General features: G+C 45.8%; 1 protein-coding gene across 3 annotated transcripts in view; it reads right to left on the bottom strand.

Annotated features, from left to right (window-relative positions):
* The window catches only part of KLHDC8B (kelch domain containing 8B), a 72476-nt gene that overhangs the window by 34937 nt on the left and 14268 nt on the right, over nucleotides 1–23271 (bottom strand). The window contains exons 2-3 of one of the 3 annotated variants that reach the window (XM_081935957.1): nucleotides 22746–22815; nucleotides 6657–7501 (exon numbers count right to left, since the gene is read on the bottom strand). In XM_081935957.1, coding sequence (XP_081792083.1) covers nucleotides 6657–7032 — 376 coding nt within the window. In that variant the 5' untranslated portion in view covers nucleotides 7033–7501; nucleotides 22746–22815. Of the gene's footprint in view, nucleotides 1–6656; nucleotides 7505–22745; nucleotides 22816–23271 lie in introns of all 3 variants that reach the window. The other 2 variants (XM_081935956.1, XM_081935958.1) reach the window with 2 other exon arrangements.

Here is a 23271-nt window from a genome sequence, read left to right as displayed (position 1 = left end):
TCTGATCATCTTTGCTGAACGCATGAAATTGCACCAAACATTGTTTGAATGTATTAAATTAAATGGATATATTTGATTGCATTACATGAATACATTCTACCGGAAAGGCTGATAACTTAAATTCTTCCTGATCAAATTATCATCTTTATAAACATCACATTTAACATTGTCTCCAAATGATCTGAAACTTAACTGGAAAAAGGGAAGGAAAGGAATGAAATGAAAAATTGGAAAAAAAATGTGGAACTAAAGGATCGTAGCCAATTTCTGAGACAGAATAAAATACAGGTAGTCCTCGATTTACAACAGTTGATTTAATGAATGTTCAAAGTTACGATGGCTTTGAAAAAAGTGACCTAGGACTGTTTTTCACACTTATGACCATTGCAGCGTCCCTGAGGTCATGTGATCAAAATGCAGACACTTAGCAACCGACTCATATTTATGACCGTTGCAGCATCCCGGAGTCATGTGATCCCCTTTTGCGACCTTATGACAAGCAAAGCCAATGGGGAAGCCAGATTCACTTAACAACCATGCCACTAACTTAATGACTGCAGTGATTCACTTAACAACAACTGGAGCAAGAAAGGGCGTAAAATGGGGTAAAATCCACTTAACAAATGTCTCATTTTACAAGAGAAATTTTGGGCTCAAATGTGATCGTAAGCCGAGGATTACCTGTTCAGAATTCATAAATGGGAAACAGGGAAGTCTTAAAAATCCCAAATATCTCTTTCTCTGTCTCTCTCTGTCTCTCTGTCTCTATTTTATTTTTTTACAAATAATGCGCTCTTCGGCAGAAAGCAAGAGGAGCTAAGTGCATATTACAGAGGGTCACTTATAAGTCACGTGACACATTTGAGGGGTCATCTAGAATCACATCTTCTTTTTGTAGTTTTTCGCTTTCTGCAGCTCCAGAGAGCTCCATATTTTATCACAGCAACAGTGCTGAGAGCAGAGGAATTAAATCTTCTCTCTGGGGGCCATGCATCATCCTTCTCTCCCCCCCCCCCCCCCGCCCACAACTCACCCTTCCCAAAGCTGTGCCTGATCGCGAAAGGAAATCAGGATTCTCTTGTGAGGCGAACAACATTTCTGAAGGAACGATGACACAGCCTTCCCATCCCACTCCTGCAACCAAACTGGGAGCCTCCTATGGCTGCTTTAAATTAAAAACAAAGTGGTGGAGAAACAGTGGTACAATGTCTACTGAAAAGGCCTCTTTGTTGCAAATCAGTGGTTGCCAAATGCACCTTTGCATTACTTATTTATAATGACAATTGCGAAAAGACAGAAATTGGGTTTTTAAAGCTTTTTTTTCCCTTTCTTTTTTTCCAGCTTGGAGGCAATGAATTGATGGAAGAAATGTCCTTCTGGGTTCAGTTCCAAGTGGGGAAAAAGACACTGGATTCATGGAAGTCGCTTGGTAAGGTTTATTGATGATGGACAGGACCACATGAGGTCGTGGGGGGAAAGGGAAGAGATGCTGAGAGTGCCCTGGTTTTATGCCCTCTCTGGGCTTTTGAACTTGAGCTTGTATTCTGATTGGTTGCCAGACTCCCATGGGGCCATGCAGGGGCAACTCTGTAGGCTGTCCTGAGTCTCAAGCTTGGTTGAGCCTTGCTGGGTGGTGATGTCATGAAGAGGCTTTGGGCAATTCCTATTATGGCTCTGTCTAAAGGAGGTAGATCTTTGCTATGTAGAATAGGCTAGCTCAGGCCTTTGTCACCTATTGACAAAGGTGTGGGCGGGGGGTGAGTTTTTGCCTCCCTTTTAGGGAAAATATTCTGCCCTTTTAATATTTCCTAAAATATCTCATTTTCCTACAGAATGTTACACCATGTAAAAGAGATGCTATGCTGGCACCTCGCACACACTATTGCTGAGAAATCCTAGTTGCTATTATTAGGTAGTCCTTGACTTACAAAACTTTGCTTAGTGACCGTTTGACGTTACAGGGACACTGTAAAAAGTGACTTATGACCGTTTTTCATGCTTACGACCATTTCATCGTCCCCATGGTCATGTGATCAAAATTCAGATGCTTGGCAAATGACTCGTATTTGTGACCCTTGCAACGTTCAGGGCAGTTGTGAGATTCATTTTTTTTTTTTACTACTGGTTCTGTGGGCGTGGCTTGGTGGGCATGGCATGGCTTGGTGGGCGTGGCTTGGTAGGTGTGGCAGGGGAAGGATACTGTACAATCTCCATTTCCTCCCGATCAACTGGGACTCGGGAGGCAGAGGATAGATGGGGCCAGGGCCAGCCAGAGGTGGTATTTACCGGTTCTCCGAACTACTCAAAATTTCCACTACCGGGTCTCCAGAACTGATTGGAACCTGCTGAATACCACCTCTGGTTCAGGGGTTATGTGATCTACCTTTGCGACTGTCTGACAAGCAAAGTCAATAGGGAAGCCAGATTCACTTAACAACCGGGATACTAACTTAACAACTGCAGTGACTCACTGAACAACTGTGGCAAGGAAGATTGTAAAATGGGGCAAAACTCATTTAACAACAGAGATTTGGGGTTCAATTGTGGTCGTAAGTTGAGGACTACCTGTACAAGTTTATTTTATTGGTTTTTCTCACCCCCTTTTCCTTTTGAGACAGCTGGTACTTAAAACACATACATAGCAATAGCACTTAGACTTATATGCCACTTTACAGCCCTCTCTAAGCGGTTTACAGAGTCAGCCTATTGCCCCCAATCATCTGGGTCCTCATTTTACTCACCTCAGAAGGAAGGCTGAGTCAACCTGGTGAGATTCGAACTGCCAGATTTGAACTGCCAAATCAGGATCGAACTTCCGACAGTGGGCAGTTAGCCTACAATACTGCACTCTAACCACTGAGCCACCACAGCTCTTACACACATAATGGAACATTGCACATTTTCCATTACAAAGTTTAAAAATCCCCACAAGATTTATTTGAGCTGAGCAGGACATTCCTTTGTGCCTGCCTAACTTCATCTAGAAAGGCACTCTTACCATGTTAAGAGTACCTAATTAAGATACCTGCTGTATAGGTGGTCCTCAACTTACGACCATTCATTCAACGAAAGTTCAAAGTTACAACAGCACCAGAAAAAGTGACATACAACCTGAACTCATAACTTACAACCATTGTATCATGGTTGCAATTCAGGCACTTGGTAATTTCAGGCAAAAAAGGCCCATTGCAAAAGTTCATGGCCACCACAAAAATGATCATAAAATTGGGTCTGACTCAACTTATGACCTCAATAACTTACTATGGAATATTCCAGTCCCAAAATGTGGTTGTAAGTTAAGGACTACTTGTATAATATTTGTGTGCAGACTTTTAGGTCTGTGACAGCCACACCCCCTGTATGAGCAGCCCCTCAAAGTTTCATTCAGTTGTTAATTACAATACAATAGCAGAGTTGGAAGGGACCTTGGAGGTCTTCTAGTCCAACCCCCTGCCTAGTCAGGAAACCCTATACCATTTCTGACAAATGGCTATCCAGCATCTTCCTAAAGACTTCCAGTGTTGGGGCATTCACAACTTCTGGAGGCAAGCTGTTCCCCTGATTAATTGTTCTAACTGTCAGGAAATTTCTCCTTAGTTCTAAGTTGCTTCTCTCCTTGATTAGTTTCCACCCATTGCTTCTTGTTCTACCCTCAGGTGCCTTGGAGAATAGCTTGACTCCCTCTTCTTTGTGGCAACCCCTGAGATATTGGAACACTGCTATCATGTCTCCCCTACTCCTTCTTTCTATTAAACTAGACATACCCAGTTCCTGCAACTGTTCTTCATATGTTTTAGCCTCCAGTTCCCTAATCATCGTTGTTGCTCTTCTCTGCACTCTTTCTAGAGTCTCCACATCTTTTTTACATCGTGGTGACCAAAACTGGATTCAGTATTCCAAATGTGGCCTTACCAAGGCATTATAAAATGGTATTAACACTTCACGTGATCTTGATTCTATCCCTCTTGTTGAGGCAGCCTAGAACTGTGTTGGCTTTTTTGGCAGCTGCTGCACACTGCTGGCTCATATTTAAATGGTTGTCCACTAGGACTCCAAGATCCCTCTCACCGTTACTACTGTTGAGCAAGGTACCACCTATACTGTACCTGTGCATTCCGTTTTTCTTGTTTAATTGTTTAGTTGGCATGAAGGAAATACTATCAAATACACGGCAAAGGATAATTTTAAGTTTGATTTTAAATAACTGTAAACACGACTGAAAGGAAATACCTTGGCCCTACCTGTTATTTTGGGGGGTTGCTCCCCAAGCCACAACAAACCTTCAAAAGCCAACTGTGTCCAACAACCTGAGGAAAAATTATGCTACATTCCATGGGCTTTAAGCAGCACTGAAGCTGTGTGCATCCCCCTCCAACTTCTTTTAATGCTACGCCTCACAGCTTACTTTCCCATTACCACCCAATTTGAATGTAAAATTACAGAGGTTCGGATAAGGTGGGAAGCAACGGAAAAGAAGGAAAAAAATCCTTTTAAAACGACAGTTTGAGTTTTGAGAAGTTTTTTTTTTCTTTTACATTTTTTTTCCACACGCTCTTTTACTGTGCCTATTTCTTCCTAGCCTCCTTGTCATGACACTTTCCAGAAAACCCATGGGCATTCATTGATTCCACAAAAGACTGTACCCATCCACCCACCTCCCCCAAACTAGCATATACAGGTAGTCCTCAACTTACGACAGTTCATTTAGTGACCGTTCAAAGTTACAACAGCACTGGAAAAAGTGACTTTAGGACTGTTTTTCACACATGACCGTTGCAGCTTCCCCACGGTCACACGATCAAAATACAGACGCGTGGCAACTGACTCATATTTATGACGGTCGCAGCGTCCTGGGGTCATATGATCTGCTTTTGCAACCTTCTGACAAGCAAAGCAAATGGGGAAGCCAGATTCATTTAACAACATGAGTTACGTGCAATGATTCACTTAACAAAGTCGTAAGATGGGGCAAAATCATTGAACAAATGTTTCGCTTAGCAACATAAACTTTGGATTCAGTGGTGGGATTCAAAAATTTTTTAGTACCGGTTCTGTGGGCGTGGATTGGTGGGTGTGGCATGGCTTGCTGGTATGGCAGAGGAGGGATACTGCAAAATCCCCATTTCCTCCCAATCAGCTGGGACTCGGGAGGCAGAGAATAGATGGGGTCGGGGCCAGCCAGAGGTGGTATTTACCGGTTCTCTGAACTATTCAAAATTTCCGCTACCCGTTCTCCAGAACTGGTCAGAACTGCTGAATACCACCTCTGTTTGGGTTCCAGTGTGGTCGTAACTTGAGGACTACCTATATTCTCTTACATCTGGCTCTTCATGTAACTAAATCAGCTCCAGCACTATATAATAACAAGATTATCAGCAGGGGCGGGGAGGAGGGGGAGAGAATGGTGCTTGTTTTGCAGAAATGATGAACAGCAAAATCAGCCCAGGAAAAGTGGGCATTCAACGGGCAGGAAAATTGCCAACGTGGCACAGAATGGGATATCCGCAAGGGGATATGCCTAGCGGTAACTTCAACCACCAACCGGTTTCCCCAATGTCTGGAGGTCCAGTCGAGACAACTACAGGTGGTTCTCCACCTACGAACAGTTCATTTAATGACCGTTCACAGTTACAACGGCTTTGAAAAAACTGTCTTAGGACCATTTTTCACCCTTATGCCTTTGTAGCATCCCCATGATGATGTGATCAAAATTCAGACGCTTGGCAACTGGTTGATGGAATCACCTTTTGTGTGACAAGCAAAGTCAATGGGGAAGCCAGGTTTACTTAACAATCGGGGTACTGACTTATCAACAACAGTGATTCACTTAACAACTGTGGCAAGAAATGTCATAAAATGAGGCAAAACTCACTTAACAAATGTCTCCCGGAACAACACAAATTTTGGGCTCAGTTGTGGTCGTAACTCGAGGACAACCTGTACTGTCCCTTCTCTAGCTCACCATCAACCTGTTGTGGTCCGCTGGCAGCCCGCAGAACTGGCAGCAGAGTCGGAGAGTGAGAAGGTTGGGGAGGAACATGGGCCAATCCTGGAGTCTGGGGAAGGCTCGGACAAGGGCTCTGCGCTGAAGGCAGAGAGGGGGCCAAGGCCATCTGGTAATTATGTGCTGCCTCCGGAGCCTGACATCAGTGAGGCAGAAGAACAGTGTGAGCCTGTTCCCAGTGTGTCCATGCGTAGAGCTGCCAGAAGGCAAGAACAATTAAGAAAAAAGGGGCGACTTGGGAGTAAGGCTTGGAGATGATTGGCCCCTCCCATAAGACATAAAAGAGGAGTAAATGGGCGTGAGCCTTTGCAGGAAGCAATGAGTTCATCTGGTCGGTTCAAGCTCTAAGAAATTCTGTTTGACTCTGTGCTACGTTTGGCTTGGCAAAACTAACTGGCAATTAGGTCTCTAGCAACGTTTCAAGGGAGATAAAGGTGGGTGCTTACCAACATTACCCTGAAAGATTGTGGCAACTCGAGCAGACATCTGCCGGAATCTTCACAGACTGTGAATCATTATGCGCTGTGAATGACCGTAATTCACAGCTCTATAAATAAAAGAGGGCTTTTGGGGCTAAGATTGTGATTTATGCTTTCTCCGGAAGGCTAGGTCAGAACACAAGCCCCCAAAATGGAGTAATTTGGCCACCTACCTTTCTCAAGGGCTGAGATGCCCATTGAAGGCTGAGCCAGGTCTGTTTTTTTCTCCCACCTGCCTTCATCCGTGTGGTAGACTTCGACGGAGGCCAGGGGTCTCTGCGTGGAGTCAACCCCACCAATCACCAACACTTCCTTGCCCAGCATCACGGCCGCTGCCCCTGCCCGTGGGGTGGGCATAGAAGGTAACGGCATCCACTTGTGGGAAACCACGTCCAACATTTCCAGGGTGTCCAATGGCTGGCCTTGCTGGCTGCACCCACCCACCACAAAGAGGTGTCCATCCTGATAGGTTGGGCTGCAGTAAACCCGACAGGTAGGCATGGGTGGGAAGGTCTCCCAGAAGAATGACTTGGTGTTGGCTGCTTCCATTTTGCCCAAGGGCCTGGCATTTCAGGAGACAGACATGGCGATTGTCCCTGCCACGAGTTGGTGCCTCAACATGGCAGCACTCTGCATTGGGTCCCCAAAACCGGGCAAGATTCACCTGAAGCAAGTCGAAGGACTTATTTCCTCCACCTTTGGAACTCCACATCCATAATGACTGAGGAGGTTGGGAGGAAGATCTGACCGCCGGGAGAGGCCAGGGTGCCCCAAGGAAGCAGGCAAAGACTGCCGTGATGACCAAGCGTTGGGGTCTCCACAGGAGAAGGAACAATTCCTCTCCAGAATGGCTAGGAATAACTTGAAGGAATGGGTAGTCCAAACACCAAAGGTGATCGATAACGCTGGAGGTCAGCCCAAACCATAAGTGGTCAGCCAGTCTCAGAAACCAGGACACGTTGAGCAGGCTCTTCTGGATAAAGTCTGTACCTCAGTCTCTCTGTATTGATGCTGAGTTCTGCTTCAGAGAGAGGGAGAGACAGAGAGGGAGGGAGGGAAAGGGAGAGAGAGACACACAGAGAGGGAGAAACAGGGAGGAAGAGAGGGAGAGGGAGAGAGAGATAGAGAGGGAGGGAGAGAGACAGAGAGAAACAGTGAGGAAGAGAGGGAGAGGGCGACAGAGAGAGAGGGAGTGACAGAGAGGGAGAGGGGGGGAGAGACAGAAAGAAACAGGGAGGAAGAGAGGGAGAGAGAGACAGAGAGTGAGGGAGAGAGAGGGAGAGAGGGAGAAACAGGGAGGAAGAGAGGGAGAGAGACAGAGAGAAACAGGGAGGAAGAGAGGGAGAGGGAGACAGAGAGAGAGAGGGAGAGAGAAACAGGGAGGAAGACAGGGAGAGAGGGAGAGAGACAGAGAGAAACAGTGAGGAAGAGAGGGAGAGGGCGACAGAGAGAGAGGGAATGACAGAGAGGGAGAGGGGGGAGAGAGAGAGAGAAACAGGGAGGAAGAGAGGGAGAGGGAGAGAGAGAGTGAGGGAGAGAGAGGGAGAGAGAAACAGGGAGGAAGAGAGGGAGAGAGACAGAGAGAAACAGGGAGGAAGAGAGGGAGAGAGAGACAGAGAGAGGGAGAGAGACAGAGAGAAACAGGGAGGAAGACAGGGAGAGAGAGAGGGAGAGAGACAGAGAGAAACAGTGAGGAAGAGAGGGAGAGGGCGACAGAGAGAGAGGGAGTGACAGAGGGAGAGGGGGGGAGAGACAGAGAGAAACAGGGAGGAAGAGAGGGAGAGGGAGAGAGAGAGTGAGGGAGAGAGAGGGAGAGAGAAACAGGGAGGAAGAGAGGGAGAGAGACAGAGAGAAACAGGGAGGAAGAGAGGGAGAGAGAGACAGAGAGAGGGAGAGAGACAGAGAGAAACAGGGAGGAAGACAGGGAGAGAGAGAGGGAGAGAGACAGAGAGAAACAGTGAGGAAGAGAGGGAGAGGGCGACAGAGAGAGAGGGAGTGACAGAGGGAGAGGGGGGGAGAGACAGAGAGAAACAGGGAGGAAGAGAGGGAGAGAGAGACAGAGAGTGAGGGAGAGTGAGGGGGAGAGAGAGAGAAACAGGGAGGAAGAGAGGGAGAGAGAGACAGAGAGTGAGGGAGAGAGAGAGAGAGGGAGAGAGAAACAGGGAGGAAGAGAGACAGAGAGAAACAGGGAGGAAGAGAGGGAGAGGGAGAGAGAGAGACAGAGAGAGAGACAGAGAGAGACAGAGAAACAGGGAGGAAGACAGGGAGAGAGAGAGGGAGAGAGACAGAGAGAAACAGTGAGGAAGAGAGCGACAGAGAGAGAGGGAGTGACAGAGAGGGAGAGGGGGGAGAGACAGAGAGAAACAGGGAGGAAGAGAGGGAGAGAGAGACAGAGAGTGAGGGAGAGAGAGGGAGAGAGACAGAGAGAAACAGGGAGGAAGACAGGGAGAGAGACAGAGAGAAACAGGGAGGAAGAGAGGGAGAGAGACAGAGAGAAACAGGGAGGAAGAGAGGGAGAGGGAGAGAGAGAGAGACAGAGAGAGAGAGAGAGAGAGACAGACAGACAGACAGAGAGACAGAGAAACAGGGAGGAAGACAGGGAGAGAGAGAGGGAGAGAGACAGAGAGAAACAGGGAGGAAGACAGGGAAAGGGAGACAGAGAGAGGAAGAGACAGAAACAGGGAGGGAGAGAGGGAGACAGAGAGGGCGAGAGACAGAGAAAAAGGGAGGAAGAGAGGGAGAGAGCGACAGAGAGACAGAGGGAGAGACAGAGAGGGAGAGAGAGACACAGAGAGAGGGAGAGAGAAACAGGAAGAGAGTGAGACAGAGAGAGAGGGAGAGAGGCAGAGGGAGACATAGAGAAACAAAGAGGAAGAGAGGGATAGAGAAAGAGAAACAGGAGGAAGAGAGGGAGAGGGGGAGAGAGACAGAGAGACAGAGGGTGGGAGAGGGAGAGAGAGAGAGAATGAATGAAAATATACAATGGCTGCTGTCAAGGAAGCCAGTTCGAGAAATTTGATCATAGTGAAAATCACTGACACTGGATTAAAAGCTATCTCCCAAATTAAACCCTTCAAGCTTCTATATATCCTTCACACCTTGGCAATAATTCCATATGAAGCAAGTATAAAAACCTTCAATGGAGTGGCTTTCAGTTTGGATTTCATAACAGTACTTTCACACATCCCATGGGAAAAAATTAGTAACTCTCCTGAGAATGGGTTGTCCTGCAAGAGTCTTCTTTTAAAAGCCATGCCATTCGGGAATGGTTTAAAATGAGGGCCAGAACTTGGACCAAGAAAATCCAGGGTCATCACCACTCAGTCAGGGACTCACTGTGTAACTCTAGGATAGTGTTTCTCATTCTTGAGAACTTTAAGGTGATGGACTTCAACTCTCAGAATTCCACAGCCAGGATGTTTCTAAAATTTAGGCCAATCACTCTTTACTCAATCTGTCTCACAGATTACGATAAAGCTATCTGAAATGTGAGCATTCTAATTTGTTTGTGAATGCAGAATCAGGATCAAAGAGTTATTCTGAATTATTTAATGTACATCTTCTTCCTTTTTTAGGGTAGATAAGAGAGCCCTTTCATTATTACTAGTCAAGGTCCCAGTGATTTAATATTTTTATTTATTTATATCCTGCCTTTATTGTTTTTACAAGGCGACAATCACACAACTCCTCCTCCTTCCTCCTCCTATTTTATCCACAACAATGACCCTAAGAGGCGCGTTAAACTGAGAGAGAGTGACTGGATCAAGATCATCCAACTGGCTTTCATGCCTAAGGTAGAACTTGGACTCATGGACTCTTGCTTTCTAGCCTGGTGCCTTAACTACTAGACCAGGGGTGTCAAATTCGATTTCATTGAGGGACACATCAGGATTGTACTTAACCTGGGGGATGGGGCAGAGTGGGCATGGCCAGGATGGGTATGGCCAGTGTTGGATCTGGGCAACGAGAGACAGACTGCGGACACGAAGTGACTTAACAGCTCTTTATTAGTAGTAATAGTGATCCAGCTTCTTTAGTAGTCGGAGGGTCCCCCTTTTATAGGGATTGGGCACGCCCCTCGACCAATCAAAGGGATACCTGTTTCCCGCTGTAGGAGCGGACCGGAGGGAAGACTTATCCCGATATATGTTAATATCTAACACCCAGCTTGATGTCACTCATGTTGGGGGTGTCTGTGGTGGCCCGAGCGCTCTGACAAAGAAAACAGGCTCCTGCACTCCGTTTTCAGCTGCGACAACCTCCTGCAACCCTCTGCCAGCAAAAACAGAGCTCGGGAGGACTGCCTGCGGCCCAGCTGTGACAACCTCCTACAACCTTCTGCCAGCAAAAACAGAGCTCGGGAGGGCTGCTCACGGGCGTCCTAAGTTCCGTTTTCAGCTGCAACAGCCTACTGCAACCTTCTGCCAGCAAAAATGAATCTTGGGAGGACTGCCTATGACCCTCCTAAGTTCCGTTTTCAGCTGCAACAGCCTCCTGCAACCTTCTGCCAGCAAAAATGAATCTTGGGAGGACTGCCTATGACCCTCCTAAGTTCCGTTTTCAGCTGCAACAACCTCCTGCAACCTTCTGCCAGCAAAAATGAATCTTGGGAGGACTGCCTATGACCCTCCTAAGTTCCGTTTTCAGCTGCAACAGCCTCCTGCAACCTTCTGCCAGCAAAAATGAATCTTGGGAGGACTGCCTATGGCCCTCCTAAGTTCCGTTTTCAGCTGCAACAGCCTCCTGCAACCTTCTGCCAGCAAAAATGAATCTTGGGAGGACTGCCTATGGCCCTCCTAAGTTCCGTTTTCAGCTGCAACAGCCTCCTGCAACCTTCTGCCAGCAAAAATGAATCTTGGGAGGATTGCCTATGACCCTCCTAAGTTCCGTTTTCAGCTGCAACAGCCTCCTGCAACCTTCTGCCAGCAAAAATGAATCTTGGGAGGACTGCCTATGACCCTCCTAAGTTCCGTTTTCAGCTGCAACAACCTCCTGCAACCTTCTGCCAGCAAAAATGAATCTTGGGAGGACTGCCTATGACCCTCCTAAGTTCCGTTTTCAGCTGCAACAGCCTCCTGCAACCTTCTGCCAGCAAAAATGAATCTTGGGATGACTGCCTATGGCCCTCCTAAGTTCCGTTTTCAGCTGCAACAGCCTCCTGCAACCTTCTGCCAGCAAAAATGAATCTTGGGAGGATTGCCTATGACCCTCCTAAGTTCCGTTTTCAGCTGCAACAGCCTCCTGCAACCTTCTGCCAGCAAAAATGAATCTTGGGAGGACTGCCTATGACCCTCCTAAGTTCCGTTTTCAGCTGCAACAACCTCCTGCAACCTTCTGCCAGCAAAAATGAATCTTGGGAGGACTGCCTATGACCCTCCTAAGTTCCGTTTTCAGCTGCAACAGCCTCCTGCAACCTTCTGCCAGCAAAAATGAATCTTGGGAGGACTGCCTATGGCCCTCCTAAGTTCCGTTTTCAGCTGCAACAGCCTCCTGCAACCTTCTGCCAGCAAAAATGAATCTTGGGATGACTGCCTATGGCCCTCCTAAGTTCCGTTTTCAGCTGCAACAGCCTCCTGCAACCTTCTGCCAGCAAAAATGAATCTTGGGAGGATTGCCTATGACCCTCCTAAGTTCCGTTTTCAGCTGCAACAGCCTCCTGCAACCTTCTGCCAGCAAAAATGAATCTTGGGATGACTGCCTATGGCCCTCCTAAGTTCCGTTTTCAGCTGCAACAACCTCCTGCAACCTTCTGCCAGCAAAAATGAATCTTGGGAGGACTGCCTATGACCCTCCTAAATTCCGTTTTCAGCTGCAACAACCTCCTGCAACTCTCTGCCAACAAAAACAGAGCTCTGGAGGGATGCTCACGGGCGTCCTAAGTTCCATTTTCAGCTGCAACCAGCCTCCTGCAACCTTCTGCCAGCAAAAATGAATCTTGGGATGACTGCCTATGGCCCTCCTAAGTTCCGTTTTCAGCTGCAACAGCCTCCTGCAACCTTCTGCCAACAAAAATGAATCTTGGGATGACTGCCTATGGCCCTCCTAAGTTCCGTTTTCAGCTGCAACAGCCTCCTGCAACCTTCTGCCAGCAAAAATGAATCTTGGGAGGACTGCCTATGGCCCTCCTAAGTTCCGTTTTCAGCTGCGACAGCCTCCTGCAACTCTCTGCCAACAAAAACAGAGCTCGGGAGGGCTACCCGCGACCCTCCTAAGTTCTATTTTCAACTGCAACAATCTCCTGCAACCCTCTGCCAGCAAAAACAGAGCTCGGGAGGGCTGCCCCCACCCCCCGAGCTCCATTTTCTCTGGCAGAGGCACTGTGGGCCAGTCTTTCGCTGTTTCCAGGGGAGGGGGGGCACAAGCCAGATCTAAGCACCCCGCAGGCTTTGAGTTTGACACCCCTATAGACCAAACTGGCTCACTTAGTTATAGAAGCAACAGCATCTTGCTACCCGGGGAAAAGCACCCACAATGTTCTCATGTCAAGATCAGCCAGTCTTAAGAAAGTCCTTGTCAAATATGTAACCAAATCACGGCTGTGGGATACATTCATATTTTGATGGAAGGACAACAGGTATTGGAAGAAAAACAAACTTAAGTAAATGTGAAAGGTGATTACTTCCATTTACATAATTTCAAAGCAATTTCCTGAAAAATTAGAATAGTGAAGTGGGTCACAAAAGATGAGAAAATTAGGAAGCAGTGGGGAAAAAAAGGAAGGCAGCGATCCCTGCTCACTTTCCTTTATTATGGGGCTGTCCTATCTTGGCAAATTTAAGACTTGTAGATTTCAACTCTCAGAATTCTCCAGCCAGCATGACTTCCTAGGGGATTCTGGTAACTTTAAGACTTAAAGTTGTCAACGTTAGACACACCTGCTTTATTATATCTGCTGTAGCTCCAATTCAGAAATGTGACAGTAAATTGTTAACTGTGTTTCAATTGACTTTTCTCTTTTTGATAATAATCTCAACTGTGAGACAATTACATTCATGAAAGTGGCACCTGTCCCGAGTATACCTGGTCTTAAAAACTTAGAAATCAGACAGGAGACAATTGACCATGGGCAATAGTGGAGGCCTTTCTCTTTCCTTGACCTTCACGTCTACCGGTCTTGTTACAAGAACACGTCTTTAGCCACATAATTAAGGGGAAGAAAGAAAAAGTCTCACCTCCCGACAACTCATAAATAACTATACAGTGAGAATCAATGCCTTTCACTGCCTTATAGTCACCTCTAATATACTTTTCATCAAGCCACATTGAGAATGGACATATCGTCCTTCTGAAAAGTCTGAAATTGCTTCTGAAAGAGGACGAAAAGCAACGATCCCGGTGAAGTCATACTGAAAAGATGTCTTAGATGCAATTTAAAAGCAAGATGGTTTGATACATGTGTGAATCACTCTCACGCACACCTATCTACCCTTTAATATCTTCAATTGAGGGTCTCTTGAAAAGACTCTCGCTGGTTACATGAAATGAAGAATATGGCTATCAAAGAGTGTCTTCTCAGAGGGAGGGGGCAGGGGAGAGAGTGTAATTCTTTCCAAAGTAATTTGCAATCAGCTTTACAATATTTCCTTTTTTGGCTGAAGACAGAAATATTTAACACATGATTAGGCCGACCGGAGGCTAAAAGCTATGAAGAACAATTGCAGGAACTGAGTATGTCTCGTTTAATGAAAAGAAGGACTAGGGGTGACAGGATTGCAATGTTCCAGTATCTAAAGAACTGCCTTTCAGGGTTCCAAGTTACACACCCAACGAAAGAAGACTCCGAGGCTTGAGTTCCCTCAAAGTTCCATTTTATTAGAGATGTCATATTGGCACATCTGGAAAAACCCGAATCTTAAAGTTTCTAGGTTTTCCCCACCCAAGTGAAAGTTCAAGTTCCTGCCCAGCACCCACATGTCCATCACATGATCCAATCAGGCACCTTCCAAAACTGGGCAAGCTGCCGGGCAAGGTGTCCTTGACTCTCTGAGAAAAGAATGTTATTTTGACTATATATCTCCCATACTCCATATAATCCCCCCTTCCATTTTCCCATAGTAGAAAATGTGGCAGGCCTGAAGGCCCAATGGAAAAAATGGCTTCCAGGCCTGATAGTGCCACAAAGAAGAGAGGGTCAACCTATTCTCCTAAGCACTGGAGGACAGGACAAGAAGTAACTGGTGGAAGATCATTAAAGTTTAAAGATCATTAAACTAAGGAGCAATTTCATGACAGTGAAAACAATCAGTTGAATGGCTGGTCTTCAGAAGTTGTGAATGCTCCATCACTGGAGGTTTTAAAGAAGGGATTGGAGAGCCATTTGTCACAGAATGGTTGAGGTCTCCTGCTTGAGCAGAGTGTTGGACTAGAAGACCTCCAAGGTCCCTTCCAACTCTGTTATTCTGTTACAATTGGAATTGTATGGACTGCTTTTAGGCTGTGGTGGCTTTCAAACATATTTACTTATTCACGTTTTTTCCATTTAGGGTAAGCAGGCTTATGCAAAGCATAGAGAAGGAGTCAGAATTCATAAGGTAAATAAAGTTCAGGTAGTCCTTGACTTACGACAGTTGCTTGGCAACTGTTCAAACTTACTATTAACCTGAAAAGAGAGACTTATGGCCCAGATATGACATTCCAACGGCTCCCTCTGCAGTAATGTAACAGAATTTCAGGGGCTTGGCAACCAGAAATAGTTACAATTATTTGCACCATTCTGCAGTCACACAACTGCATTTTACAACCGTTTTGCTGAAATATGGTACTTATTTCTGTTTTTTGATAAAACTGCACCCATACCAAATCATTGGCTCTCTCAATGACTGAGGAAATGCTTAATAACCACACTGATCTGCTTAACAACTGCCATAAAAGGACACAATATTGGATCAATCATTTGACTGAACTTTTATCGTCAATACAGACTTATGACTGGAATCAGTGGTGGGATTCAGCCAGTTCGCACCTATTCGGGAGAACCAGTTGTTAACTTTCTAAGCAGTTTGGAGAACCGGCTGTTTGAAGAAATCTCATTTTGTTTTTTCCCCACTTTACAGGGCTAATCCTGTAAGGAAGGCAGGAAGGAAACATTCTGGTGTTGCTTCTAGCCTAATCTTTGTTGCCCTGCTTACAGAAACCGCCTCTCCGGTTAACCCTTAATTACATTGTAACAGCTAAGATGAAGCGCCCATCAATGTGAGTGATGTTGAGTTGGCCATGCCCACCCAGTCACATGACCACTGAGCCCCGCCTACCCAACTGGTCATTAGGGCAGAGAACTGGTTGTTAAATTATTTGAATCCCACCACTCACTGTAATGCGCAGGCTCTACGATGATTATATGTCAAGAAGTGCAGGAGAGAAGAAGAAGTCTACTACTTTACAGCAATACTATTCCCTATATCGGCGTTTATCAACCTCTGCAATTTTAAGTTCTGTGGATTGGGGAATTCAGGGAGTTGGAGTCCACACATCTTAAAGTTGCTGAGGTTGAGAAATGCCACCTTAAACCTCTCCAACCTCCAGTGCTTTTCCATTTTTTGCAAGCCATCCTTGTCTCTAGCTTGTCAATCCTGTTTTTCATACCTTGGTATTACTGTTCTTTTAAGCTTCTCACCTCATTCTTTTTGAGGATTTCATTAATTCCATCCAGCCAAGTTCCTTGTTTTTGTTGCCTTTCTCTCAACCCATCGATTTTTCCTTTATGTCAGGGGTGGGGAACGATGGTCCTCTTATGACGTGTGGACTTCAACTGGCTCAGGAATTCTGGGAGTTGAAGTCCACACGTCATAAGAGGGTCATTGTTCCCCACCCCTGCTTTATGTAATTGCTATACAATCCTATCTGACTATTCCACCCTATCCATACTTCAATCTATTGCTTTCATACCGGTCACTTAAGTATTCAACCCACGTTCATTCACCAACTATATTTTATGATCACTTCTTGTTTTTCTCCATATACTTTCTGTTTTTCGCATCCCCATCTCCATTTTATGTTTCATACTCAATTCTCTGTATAATGGACAGAAGCGGACTATTATTCACAGCCGTTTTTACTTCTTTTGGCAAAACATTTGTTGCTCATGAAAGGCTGCAGTCCACCCACATCCCTTCTATCCACATTATCCCACTAAAATTTCTCCCTTGTCCTACTCTATCAAATGACACAATTTCATCTATTTCCTCTAGTTAGTCACCCTTGACGTAAAACCTGACATTTTAATTCCTCGTTCTTTCTATAAACCCCTGGGGAATATAATTAAAGGATATTACTGATATTCATAAAGGTAAAGAAAAATCACTTAAAAAGAATAAACATAATAAAGTATTGTGGCTGGCTCTTGGAAGGCAGACGAAATCAATACAATTGAAAGCGGAATGTTCCTAAAAGCTGCATTTTTGTGTAGGGTTGTCATCATTCACACCACTGATCCTGGACTATTCATAATCTTTTGATCTGCAGAAGTTAGCCAGTGATTGTGATCAGGGGTGGGATTCAAAAATTTTAGTAAGGGGTTCTCTGCCTGGTTGCTGGGTGGGTGTGGCCATGGTGGGTGTGGCCTAGTTGGCCTCCTGCACCACGGCGGGAGGGATGGAGCTTTTTTGCCCTCTCCGGGCTCCAGAGGCTTTCCTTGAGCCTCCGGGAGGGCGAAAATGGCCTCCCCCAGGCTCTGGAGGCAGGCCCGTTTTTCGTCATCCCTGAGCCTCTGCGAGCGCCCTACACTTACCTGCATCCAAAATAGGCCGCGTGGGACTCCTAGGAGGGGAGGGGCAGGTGGGGCCAGCCAGGAGTGGGATTTGGGGGTTCTCCGAACTGCACAGAATCTTAGCTAGAGGGCTTCTAATGCACAGGACAAGCAAAATAGAAGAGAATATTTGTAGCTCAGGTTGAATTGTCGGGTCCTTGGTGTTCTCTGAACTTGGACGTTTTCTTGCAGATATTTCATTACCAAACTAGGTAATACCACTTTATAATGCCTTGGTAAGGCCACACTTGGAATACTGCATTCAGTTCTGGTCGCCACGATGTAGAAAAGGTGTGGAGACTCTGGAAAGAGTGCAGAGAAGAGCAACAAAGATGATTAGGGGACTGGAGACTAAAACATATGAAGAACGGTTGCAGGAACTGGGTACGTCTAGCTTAAGAGAAAGAAGGACTAGGGGAGACATGATAGCATTGTTCCAATATCTCAGGGGTTGCCACAAAGAAGAGGGAGTCAAGCTATTCTCCAAGGCACCTGAGGACAGAACAAGAAGCAATGGGTGGAAACTAATCAAGGAGAGAAGCAACTTAGAACTGAGGAGAAACTTCCTGACAGTTAGAACAATTAATCAGTGGAACAGCTTGCCTCCAGAAGTTGTGAATGCCCCAACACTGGAAGTCTTTAAGAAGATGTTGGATAGCCATTTGTCTGGAACGGTATAGGGTTTCCTGCCTAGGCAGGGGGTTGGACTAGAAGACGTCCAAGGTCCCTTCCAACTCTACTATTGTATTATTGTAATATCACTAGCACTGATGATGTTACCTAATTTGGTAATGAAACATCTACCAGAAAACAACCAAGTTCAGAGAGCACATAAACAAGGTCATTTGGCAAGTTTACCTGTTCAGCCCAAGGGGCAAAAACATCTCTTTGGTGCAATCATTAATGAACTTAACTCCTTGATGTCAGAATACTATGAAATCATGAAAGAGAGCAAAGACACATCAGCAGTTTTTAGGAGTCTGGATGTTCAGCCAACTTGCTACATTATTCCCCGCGTAACTCCACGATCTCTGCAATGGATCCCCGATCCCTAACTGTTCGCTCTAAACTCCACCTGAGGCTTTTAATTTGTAGCTGGTCCCTAAGTGTGATAAATTCCTTCATTTTAAATCTAGTGGTCTGGGAGGACTCCATGACTCATTTATTTTCAACTCACCAAATTAGGCACTTTGGTAGCTTAAGAACAGACGGCTGCAGAATTTAGTAACACCGACACAAATACTGATTATGTGTCCCTCCCAATCAGAAATAGTTGTTGCCTATGGGGACTGCCATGGTGTTCAAAAGGGTATTTTGCTTTTCTTATCTTCTGCACCTATGGGAACCAGGAAATACTGAGTATGAAGGGGTCAGACCTTCAGCCATCTTTTCCTCTGGATCTTTGACCTACTACACTTTCCATTATTCTACCATCCATTTTCTATTGTAGAAAAATGGGAGGAGGGATTGTAGGAGTTAGATGCTATTTAGTCATAACAACATTCATTCTAGAAAGCCAAGGTCATCCTTTGCCTTCGCACCTCTGCACCTGACCAGAACTGGATGGGTGGACTTGCCAACATGGCAGTGGAAGATTGGACCATGTGATGGACTGGTGGGTGTGCGGGCAAGTTCTTGAACTTTCAAATGGGGGGGGGGACCAGGAATCTTTCAGATTCGGGGTTTCCCAGATGTGCCAACATGGCTCTCTTAATAAATTGGAACTTTGAGCAATACATTGCCTCGGACTCTTATTTATTTTTGGATGCTATTTGGAACCCTGACATTAGGTTTACAAAACAACTCAAAAATAAAGAAGTAACAGTTGAACCTATATGCAAGATTATATGCAATCCTTGGAGTTATGATCTCAATTGGGATCAGAATTTCCATTGAAAGTCAGCACAGTCATAAATGAATCCAATTTTACAACCATTTCTCCAGCTGTTGTTAAGCCAATTCAGCTTCCCAACTGGTGTTTTTTTATTGGAAACTAGCTGATAACCTGGCATTGTCTGGGTATTTATTTAAAGAGGGGAAATGTCTGGGCGAAACGTAATTTCTAATGTTGGATTTTCTCCCTTGTGGAGTACTGTGAAGCTGTTACCATTGCAACTCTACTGTGCTGTACAGTAGAAGCCATTTTATGGCAGTACAGTAGAAGCCATTTTAAGACACAATAGACTGTATCTTAACAGAACACACACACCGAGGGGGTGTTAGGGATGTCTTACCCCCATGGCATTTGTTTCCAGACATATATATATCAGGGGTGGGTTCCTGCCAGTTCTAACCTTTTCTATAGAAGAGGTTCCACAAATCTACCGTGCCATTTAGAACCGGTTCCAGCTTCCTCCCTCTGCCCGTCCGCACCACACTTGTCCCGCCCACCGCTCACTGATTGGCTGGCTCATCAATCACCCTGCCCGGCTCTAAGAGTCCTATCTAAACCTTAAAGTTTTAAAGCTGTCAAGTTTGAAAATCCCTGGAGTTTTTTTTTCTAAAGGGTTAGGGGTGCGAGGGTTTTGTAACTTGACAGCTTTAAGACTTACATGCTTCAAATGCCAGAGTTTCTGAGCCAACATTTTGATTGCTAAGAAAGAGCGTTGTTAAGTGAGTTTCACCACATTTTACAAGTTGGCCACGCCCACCCAGTCACATGACTGCCAAGCCACTCCCATTTGGTCGCATGGTGTTCTGTCCCGTGATTCCAATGAATATGCAGACACAGGCTTGGCTGTTTGCCACGACTAATTACATAGATAAAGCCACCCCTTGGCTAGGAGCCTAGAAAGTTATCTTCAAGAACCCAAGATTAAACTTACAGAATGCTTTCTCAATGGCTCATATAATGGACTGTTGTTTCCTGCAAAGATTCCCCTCCTGTCACTCCACCTATAAACTCTTTGGGAGGGGCCACACCCTTAGCCAGCTGCCCTTACTTCCTTCTATGATGTCTTCTCCACAGCTGTTCCTTTCTCCTATCAATTCTACGCATACGCACATCAGGGACAACCTCCCTCTGTTCCTCCTCACTACTCCCTGACTCAGATGCCACCTGGTGGCCAACAGGCCTCTCTAGTTCCTGCTCTGACTCCAAACACCCTCCAGAGTCTTCCTCATCCTCCAGAGCAGTCCCATAATGGTCTGAGCTGTCAGAGTCCACCAACAGCTCAGCCGGCTACTGCTGGGCCACAACACATGGCTGGCAAGCCACTCCCACCGGGTCACATGGCCAGCAAGCCACTCCCACAAAGCAGGCCACACCTTCAGAAGAGGTTTTAAAAAATTTTGAAACCCACCACTGATTGTATGTATGTATGTATGTATATAATCAGTTAGCAAGGTTACAAATGGCAATCATATGACTTCCGGACATTGTAATTGGTCCTAAATGTGAGCCTATTGCCAAGCACCTGAATGCAATCACATGACTTCAGGGGTGGTTTGGCGGTCCTAAAAATCCAACCGTCACTTTTTCTGAGGTTGTTATAACTTTGAATTGCTGTTGTAAATTGAGGATTACATATAATTGGTTCCTAATAGCATCGTATAATCAGTTCCTAATAGCATTAGTGACTGTCCAAGAATTTTCAGACATAGATTTATGACAAGCTTTAAACAAGAAAAAATATATAAGGATCGGAACAGCAAGGCGCTACATCTCAGCTGATGAAAGATGAAGACATATCAAGTCCAAGAAAGGAGCTACCACAAAAAGTTATACTGGAGGCTACTCTTCATAAAGAAGAAACTAAATAAAGAACAAACTAGGTGGACAAGTGTGACAATCCAAAGAAAGTGATATAGAAGATTTCAGCATCGCGAACTCTGAATTCTCAGGCCTTCAGGGAAAGAGAGAAAGACACTGTGGTAGAATACAGGGAAATAGTAGAGATGAAGACTACAAGAAAATGAAGAGAATATTTGTGGTAGTTGGTGATTCACTATTGAAGCAAGGATGTATCCTGTAGCCCCAATAGCTTATGACACTGATGGCTAACCTTTTTCTCCTCGTGTGCTGAAATCGCATGCACGCATGCCCATACCCATAACGCAATGTGCCCCACCCCCGCACATGTGAGCACAACTCCCCTATGCTACCCTTGCCCACCGGGCATGCGCGCAACCCCCCGCACTCTACCCCGTGCCTGCACACAACCCCTTGCAGTCCGTTTTGGGCCTAGCAGGCCTTCCTGAATCCTCCTGGGACCAAAAACAGGGCAGGGGGCGCACTGCACCACCCCAGTGGCCCATTTTGGGCCTAGCAGGCCTCCTTGAAGACTTCTGAAATCAAAAAATGGGGTGCAGGGGGTGTGCCGCAACTCCCAGGCTTCCCCCACTCCCCGCACATGCATGCGTGACCTCCCTGCTCCCCACACAGAGAGGGCTCCGCGTGCCACCTGTGGCAGGCATACCACAGGTTCGCCATCACGGCCTTATGATGTAGATTTCTCTACTTGGAGCAAGCTCCAGAGATGTAACAGAATTACATTTCCACGACTGATCAAGACCATTGGCAATTATCTGATAATTGGCCTCTGAGATAAGTTGGTTGCACCTCCCCAGGATACACGTTTCTTTGAAGCCTGTAGAATTAAAAAACTCTGAAGAACTTCAAAAAGGAAACCAAACACTGTGGAAAGAAGCAGAAGCGTTGCCCCAGTGGATCTATTAAAACAGTCAATGAAAATTTAGGGAGAAAAGCTCATAAAATTAATGATGTTCATTGCCCATAGGCTAATGCTCAGAGTACTGGAAAAACGTTAGATAAGCCTCATTAGGAAAGTAAATACAGTTTAACAGATGGAAGGAGGACCCGATGATGGAAGTTGAAGGATACCGTATTTTCAAAATTAACAGAAGTGTCAGAAAAAGAGAAGGTGCTGTCTGGGTTCTAAATAGCATCTAGAAGTAAATCAGAGTCCGAGGCAAAGTATTGCTCTAAGTTCCAATTTATTCAGAGAGCCATGTTGGCACACTGGAAAAACCTGAATCTGAAAGCTTCCCAGTCCCCCCTCCCCCCCCCCCCATTTGAAAGTTCAAGATCTTGCCCCCGCACCCACAAGTCCATCACATGATCCAATCTTCCACTGCCATGCTGGCAAGTAGTCCACCCATCCAGTTCTGGTTAGGTGCAGAGGTGCAAAGACAAAGGATGCCCTTGACTTTCTCGAAAGAATTTTGTTATGGCTACATAGCATCGAACTCCGTACCATCCCCCCTCCCATTTTCCCACAATAGAAAACGCATAGTAGAATAATAGAAAGTGTGGCGGGCCAAAGATCCAAAAGAAAAGATGGTTGCAGGCCTGACAGGTACACTTGTACGTTAAAAGTGTTCACTACAGCTCTACTACCGGCAATGGTGTCGAAAGCATCCGGATAAAAAGAAGTACGAGAACTAAAAATAATACTATGGGGGATCAGCTGCAGAGGTGGTATTCAGCCAGTTCTGACCGGTTCTGGTGAACCGGTAGCAGAAATTTTGAGTAGTTTGGAGAAACAGCAAATACTACCTCTGGCTGGCTCAGCCCCCATCACTGCCTCCTGAGTCCCAGCTGATTGGCTGGGTCTTTTTCTGTTGCCCTGCACAAGAGAACACAGGTTAGTGGGGTGGGGAGGGAACGGGGATTTTACAGTATCCTTGCCCTGTAGTGGGGAGGGAATGGGGATTTTGCAATATGCCAAGCCACACCTACCAAGCCATGCCACGCCCACAGAACTGGTAGTAGTCCTGGGCCCCCAATTCATAGTTATTTTTATTAATAACTTAGAAGGGCAGGTGGGAGGAATGCCTATGAAATCATACCACCATCTTGATTTTTTTGACATCATAGAACAGGCAACTTTAAACCTTGCTGGACTTCAACTCCCAGAATTCCCCAGCCAGCCAGCTGGGAGTTGAAGTCTGCCAGGCTTAAAGCTGCCATGGTTGGAGACCCCCGTCATAGAATCATGGGGGTGGAAGGGATCTTAGAGGGCTTCTAGTCCAACTTCCTCCCCAAGGCAGGAATCCCTTGCCTCCATTGATAATGGTACTCA

Source organism: Natrix helvetica (genome assembly GCF_964273705.1).
Source record: "Natrix helvetica genome assembly, chromosome: 1".
Taxonomy (NCBI): Eukaryota; Metazoa; Chordata; class Lepidosauria; order Squamata; family Natricidae; genus Natrix; species Natrix helvetica.
The sequence above is the reverse complement of the archived record's forward strand: the minus strand, read 5'-3'. Positions and strand labels throughout refer to the sequence as shown.